Genomic DNA, 7,457 nt, shown 5'->3' on the forward strand with positions numbered 1-7,457 from the left:
ATCCTCTCACTTCCTGTTGTGCCCCCAGAGCAGGAAGTGAAGGGAAATCACCCCAATGAGGACACAGCGAACAAAACTGTTATCACTATTCCCAACCCTAAACAAAGGCTTTAGCTCTATTTTTGAGAATCAGTCCAGCACGGACTTATTAGCTAGGACGGGGTAACATTCTACCACGTGACATTCTCCAAGCTCCTCCCCTCCCGGACCGATTTTACAGCACATTGCGCCTCATTCTCCTCCCTCCTGTCACCACGTGCCCGTCACTTCCGTTACCCATTCTGACGGGTCGCCTAATCTGATGAAACAACCGCAGCGACTTTTTGGCCCTTCCACCAATCAGCGCACGCCTCTCGCCGTACAGCTGTATGGGAATTGTAGTCTTTGCTTGCGTGAGCTGACGACGTAGGAAGGGGCGGAGAACTACACCTCCCAGAATGCTGCAGGGCGCCGGGCGGGCGGAGAGGAGGTCGCTTGATGAAGGACGCAGGTCACGCATGCGCAGTGCAGGATCTCGGCTCATGTGGAGGTCAGAGCAGTAAGGAGGTGAGTGCAGGGCTGGGGGAGGCCGGGGACACCGGAGAGGGGGACAAATACATTGGGGGGAGAGGTATTAAAGGGAACCTGTCTGTTCTTCCAGCTAGGGCAGTGTGACAGGTCCGCTTCATATCCCCACCACTATATTCTCTAATGTAATCTCTGTGCGGGCCCTTACATGAGGGTACTGACCTCTACCCACTGTCAGTGGGTAGGGTAAAGGTCAGTTTACCCCTATCAGAGGGGGGTGTACTGACCTTTACCCAGCAAGAGGGGGAATGATTGAAGGACGGTAAAAACAAGGCTTAAGCACCTGGTTTTACCGCCACTCGATCACAACTGTAAAAGAGCTCTGAACATCATGTTGTGCAGCCCTACCTCCTCCCCCTTCTTCCCCTTCTTCTCTAACAATTTAAGGCACTGATCTTTACCCTAACCACTATTGGGGGGGGGGGGGGTACTGATTCTTACCCTAACCACTATTGGGGGGGTGCTGATCTTTATCCAAACCACTATTTGGGGGGGGGGGTACTGGTCTTTACCCTAACCACTGGGGGGGGGCTATTGATCTTTACCCTAACCACCATCATCGGCCAAACCCTGCCATTTGCTCGGTTCTCTGAGCTCCGTGAAAGAGCTGGTGATTGTCGGCCACCGCTGCCTGCTCTGCACTGCCTTGCATGGACTTTGCTTTGTGTACTGGTCATCAGTCATGTTGGAACAGGAAGGGGCCGTCCCTAAACTCTTCCCACAAAGTTGGGAGCATGAAATTGTCCAAAATGTCTTGGTATTCTGAGGACTTAGGAGTTCCCTTCACTGGAACTAAGGGGCCAACCCAACCCCTGAAAAAAACTCCACACCATAATCCCCCCTCCACCTAATGATTTGGACCAGTGCACAAAGCAAGGTCCAGACAGACATTTATGAGCGAGTTTGGGGTGAAGGAACTTGACTGGCCTGCACAGAGTCCTGACCTCAACCTGATAGAACACTTTTGGGCTGAATTAGAACGGAGACTATGGGCCAGTCCTTCTCGTTCTCATCAGTGCCTGACCTCACAAATGCACTTCTGGAAGAATGGTCAAACATCCCCATAGACACTCCTAAACCTTGTGGACAGCCTTCCCAGAAGAGTTGAAGCTGTTATAGCTGCAAAGGGTGGGCCAACTCAATTATGATCCCTACAGACTAAGTAGTGTCAGTCTGACACCCCACAACACCGATCTCGGTAAAGAGTCTCTCACGGAGACTCTTTACCACGTGATCAGCCGTGTCCAATCACGGCTGATCACGATGTAAACAGGAAGAGCCGCTGATGGCTCTTCCTCACTCGCGTCTGACAGACGCGAGTAGAGGAGAGCCGATCGGCGGCTCTCCTGACAGGGGGGGTTCGCGCTGATTGTTTATCAGCGCAGCCCCCCCTCGGATCGCCACACTGGACCACCAGGGAAGGGCAAAAAAAAAAAGTCTGGGGGGGAAAAAAAAAAAGATGCCAATCAGTGCCCACAAATGGGCACTGACTGGCAACATGGCTAAATCAGTGCCACCCCACAGTGTCCATCAGTGCCACCCCACAGTGCCCATCAGTGGTGCCCATCAGTGCCGCCTATGTGTGCCCATCAGTGCCGCATACCAGCGCCGCCAATCAGTGCCACCTCATCTGTGCCCGTCAGTACTACCTCATCGATGTCCATCAGTGCCATCTCATCGGTGCCCATCAGTGCCGCCATATCGATGCCTGTAATTGAAAGAGAAAACGTACTTATTTACAAAAAAATTAACAGAAAAAAATAAAAACGTAATTTTTTTTCAAAATGTTCAGTCTTTTTTTAGTTGTTGCGCAAAAAAAATCGCAGAGGTGATCAAATACCACCAAAAGAAAGCTCTATTTGTGGGGAAAAAAGGACGCCAATTTTGTTTGGGTACAGTGTTGTATGACCGCGCAATTGCCATTCAAAGTGTGACAGTGCTGAAAGCTAAAAATTGGCTTGGGCGGGAAGCTGCGTAAGTGCCTGGTATGGAAGTGGTTAATAATGGGACACGTACCTGTCCTGGAGTCTAGCGATGTCGGCACAGCAAGTTGATGTTTCCATCAGCTTTCAGGTGCTGCCACGGCCATTGTGGGTAAGGGAACCCAGCAGCGTAGCCTTGCGACTTCATGCCGGGAACTTAACTGCGCCAGGCTCCGCTCCTCTTTCCTACTGGGCCGATGGCCGGGAAAGGAGGAGGTAGCCCGGCCGTGACGTCGGTACCCGTGGCTGAGGCTCCCGGAAGTGGGAACAGGATACCCATGAAAGGCCAGTGAGGGTAAGGGACCGAAAAGTGCCCAATGTGGCACAGGAACTTTAAAGACAAGTGGAGCTTCCCTTTTTGGGTGGAGCTCCACTTAACTTCAGTGTTTCTCTTGTAGGTATAAAAGGTACAGAAGCGATTCCCATTATGGATGGTAATACAGATCACTAGAAGCTCTATCTAGGATTAATCATAGTTTTGTTCTTTCAATACAGGACCGGTGGTAAACAATGGCAGGAAAAATCTTTGAGTCGATTGGAAAGATTGGCCTGGGGCTAGTAGTGGCTGGAAGTGTGGTGAAATCGGCCCTATTTAATGGTGAGTGAAACATATCGCATATAAACAGCTGCTTTATATTATTCAGACCCCTTTCACACTTGTGCCACCTGAAAGTCGCACGACTTAAAGGAAAAAAATGTTTTCACCTTAATGCAATCTATGCATTAAGGTGAAAAAACATCTGATGATGCTGCCAGTTTTACTTACCTGATCCCTTGAAAGTCCCGCGCTTGGTCCCGAGATCCTCTTCGCCGCTCAGCCTGGCCGCTAATTGGATAGAGTGGATGGATTAAGAGCAGCGCAGCCATTGGCTGGCGCTGCTGTCAATCGCATCCAGTGACGCGGCGCGCCGAGGGGCAGGGCCGAGTGATACAGTGAGTGGCTATGGCCGTTCATTGTATAACGGGAGCGAGCCCGCAATTACTCACCCCCATGCAAGCTCTCGCATGAATGTGATGAGCTCTTGCGGGGAGGAGCAGAGACAGCCGCCGAGGGACCCCAGAAGACGAGGATCGGGGGCCACTCTGTGCAAAACGAACTGCACAGTGGAGGGAAGTATAACATGTTTGTTATTTTAAAGAAAACATTTTTTTTTTTTCCTTTAGTGACGCTTTAACCACTTCCGGACCGCCACATGTACATTTACGTCGGCAGAATGGCACGGACAGGCACATCAATGTACGTGCCTGCCTAGACGTGGGTCGGGGGTCCCTAGCCGCCCCCTCGCGATCACTCCCCGGAGCGGAAGAACAGGCAGAGCCGTATGTAAACACGGCTTCCCTGTGCTTCACTATGGCGGCGCATCGATCTAGTGATCCCTTTATAGGGAGACTCGATCGATGTCAGTCCTACAGCCACACCCCCCTACAGTTGTAAACACACACTAAGTGAACACTAACTCCTACAGCGCCCCCTGTGGTTAACTCCCAAACTGCAACTGTCATTTTCACAATAAACAATGCAATTTAAATGCATTTTTTGCTGTGAAAATGACAATGGTCCCAAAAATGTGTCAAAATTGTGCGAAGTGTCCGCCATAATGTCGCAGTCACGAAAAAAATCGCTGATCGCCGCCATTAGTAGTAAAAAAAAAATATATCCCCTATTTTGTAAACGCTATAAATTTTGCGCAAACCAATCGATAAACTATTATTGCGATTTTTTTTTTTTATTTTTTTTTTTTTTTATTTTTTTTTTTTTTTTACCAAAAATAGGTAGAAGAATACGTATCGGCCTAAACTGAGGGGGAAAAAAATGTATATATGTTTTTGGGGGATATTTATTATAGCAAAAAGTAAAAAATATTGATTTTTTTTCAAAATTGTCGCTCTATTTTTGTTTATAGTGCAAAAAAAAAAAAAAAAACGCAGAGGTGATCAAATACCACCAAAAGAAAGCTCTATTTGTGGGGAAAAAAAGGACGCCAATTTTGTTAGGGAGCCACGTCGCACGACCACGCAATTGTCTGTTAAAGCGACGCAGTGCCGAATCGCAAAACCTGGCCTGGGCATTTAGCTGCCTAAAGGTCCGGGGCTTAAGTGGTTAAAGCGACGCAGTGCCGAATTGTAAAAACCCCTTGGGTCATTTAGCAGCATATTGGTCCAGTCCTTAAGTGGTTAAAGCAATGCCTGTGTAATCTAGAGGTCTGTGGACCTTAAGTCGCATCAAAGTAGTGCAGAAACTACTTTGAAGTCGCACAGATATGAAGGGCACTCATTGAAAATCGTGGGGTACAACTTGTTATGCGACTTTGCAGTCCCAAGTCGCAGGACAAGTCCCAAGGGTGAAAGGGGCCTAAAATATCTCCTTGTTTTTTTTATAAAACAAACATGTTATACTTGCCTCTTCTGTGCTATAGGGGGAATATTCATACAGGCATGCTCTCTAGTCACACTGTGTGCATCTGTTGACGCACACAGTGCGGCTTACCCCCGGCCCCGTTCTCTCATCACTGGATTTGTTTGACAACAGTATGAGCCAATGGCTCTCACTGCTGTGTCTAACCCAACGAGGATATGAGAGAGCGTCTGCTCTTGTGCACATTGCTGGTTCGAGATCAGGCTCAGGTATGTATAAGGGGGTCCAGGGGAGCTGCATGCTGAAGGCTTTTTACTTTTTTAAAGCAGAAAATGCATCATGGTATTTCAGTTTTTTTCTTTTCAAATGCTATTTGTATTTCTTTGTACTGGAACTTTACTTTCAAAAACAGGAAAATGCATCATGCTAAACATGGACATTGCTGGAGAGAGATGGGGCTTGGTTAAGTAATTAGGGGGTGCTGGGAAGGCTGCTACAGTGTTTTTTTTATTTTTTATTCTTGATGAATAGAATGCATTAAGATAAAAAAAAATACCTTCTGCCTTTACTACTTCTTTAACCACTTGCCGCCCGCCAATGACATATTGACGGCGGCAAAGTGGTTGTAAAATCCTGACTGGACGTCATATGACGTCCTCAGGATTCTGAGCCACTGCGCGCCCCCGGGGGTGCGCATCGCCGCGATCGTTGTTGCAGGGTGTCAGTCTGACACCCCGCAACACCGATCTCGGTAAAGAGTCTCTCATGGAGACTCTTTACCACATGATCAGCCGTGTCCAACCACGGCTGATCACGATGTAAACAGGAAGAGCCGTTGATGGCTCTTCCTCACTCGCGTCTGACAGACGCGAGTAGAGGAGAGCCGATCGGTGGGTCTCCTGAAGGGGGGTTCGCGCTGATTGTTTATCAGCGCAGCCCCCTCTCGGATCGCCACATGGACCACCAGGGAAGCCCACCAGGGAAGGGCAAAAAAAAAAAAGTCTGTAAAAAAAAAAAAAAAAAGCTGGAAAAAAAAAAGATGCCAATCGGTGCCCACAAATGGGCACTGACTGGCAACATAAGTAAAACAGTGCCGCCCCACAGTGTCCATCAGTGCCGCCCATGTGTGCCCATCAGTGCCGCCCATGTGTGCCCATCAGTGCCGCATACCAGCGCCGCCAATCAGTGCCACCTCATCTGTGCCCGTAGTACTACCTCATCGATGTCCATCAGTGCCATCTCATCTGTGCCTATCAGTGCCGCCATATCAGTGCCCGTAATTGAAAGAGAAAACGTACTTATTTACAAAAAAAATTACAGAAAAAAATAAAAACGTTGTTATTTTCAACATTTTCAGTCTTTTTTTAGTTGTTGCGCAAAAAAAATAAAACGCAGAGGTGATCAAATACCACCAAAAGAAAGCTCTATTTGTGGGGAAAAAAGGATGCCAATTTTGTTTGGGTACAGTGTAGCATGACCGCGCAATTGCCATTCAAAGTGAAAATTGGCTTGGGCAGGAAGGTGCGTAAGTGCCCTGTATGGAAGTGGTTAATCCCCCTAGATGTTTAACCCCTTCCCAGCCAGTTTCATTAGAACAGTGACGGCGCATATTTGTAGCACTGATCACTGTATTAGTGTCACTGGTTCCAGTAAAGTGTCAGTTTGTGTCTGATTGTCCACTGCAATATCGCAGTCCCGCTATAAGTTGGTGATTGCCGCCATTGCTAGTAAAAAAATAATAAATAATCCAGTGTACAGTATCTCGCAAAAGTGAGTACACCCCTCACGTTTTTATTTTTATGTGACAACACTGAAGAAATGACACTTTGCTACAATGTAAAGTAGTGAGTGTACAGCTTGTATAACAGTGTCAATTTGCTGTCCCATCAAAATAACTCAACACACAGCCATTAAAGGGGTTGTAAAGCCTTGTGTTTTTTTTTTTTTCCCCACCTTGATGCATCCTATACATTAAGGTGAAAAAACACCTTGCACTCTCTGGCTCCCCAGCGATCACCACCCCCTCCGTTTTACTTACCTGAGCCACAAAACTTTGTGGGCGTGAACCCGCGATGGTTTCCCCCAGCTTGAGACGGCTCTTCATTGGAGATTGATAACAGCGCAGCCATTGGCTCCCGCTGCTGTCAATCAAATCAATGACGCGGCGCGCTGGGGGGCTATGGCTGCCAACTGTATCACGGGAGCACACCCGCAAGCTAACCCCCTTGGGAGAGAGCTTCCCAGAGCGGGGGTTAGCTGTTGCAGGGAGGAGCCGAGACAGCCGCCGAGGGACCCCAGAAGACGAGGATCAGGGCCACTCTGCGCAAAACGAATTGCACAGTGGAGGTAAGTATGGTATGTTTGTTGTTTTAAAGCGGAGTTCCGGCCACAATTTCACTTTTTAAATATAAATTCCCCTGTAATACACAAGCTTAATGTATTCTAGTAAAGTTAGTCTGTAAACTAAGGTCCGTTTTGTTAGGTTGTTACAGCATTTAGACACTTTATAAAATAGAAATTGACTGGGGCCATCTTAAGTGTGGGCATCATGA

General features: G+C 47.9%; 1 protein-coding gene across 1 annotated transcript in view; it reads left to right on the forward strand.

The window, feature by feature from the left end:
* Positions 1–439: 439 nt before the first annotated feature.
* The window catches only part of PHB (prohibitin), a 657,015-nt gene continuing 649,997 nt past the window's right edge, over positions 440–7,457 (forward strand). Inside the window, exons 1-2 of the mRNA XM_040331759.1 lie at positions 440–546; positions 3,045–3,147. Of these exons, the coding sequence (XP_040187693.1) occupies positions 3,060–3,147 (88 nt within the window). The 5' untranslated portion in view covers positions 440–546; positions 3,045–3,059. The remainder of the gene's footprint in view (positions 547–3,044; positions 3,148–7,457) is intronic.

This window comes from Rana temporaria, chromosome 12 (genome assembly GCF_905171775.1).
Source record: "Rana temporaria chromosome 12, aRanTem1.1, whole genome shotgun sequence".
NCBI classification, from domain to species: Eukaryota; Metazoa; Chordata; class Amphibia; order Anura; family Ranidae; genus Rana; species Rana temporaria.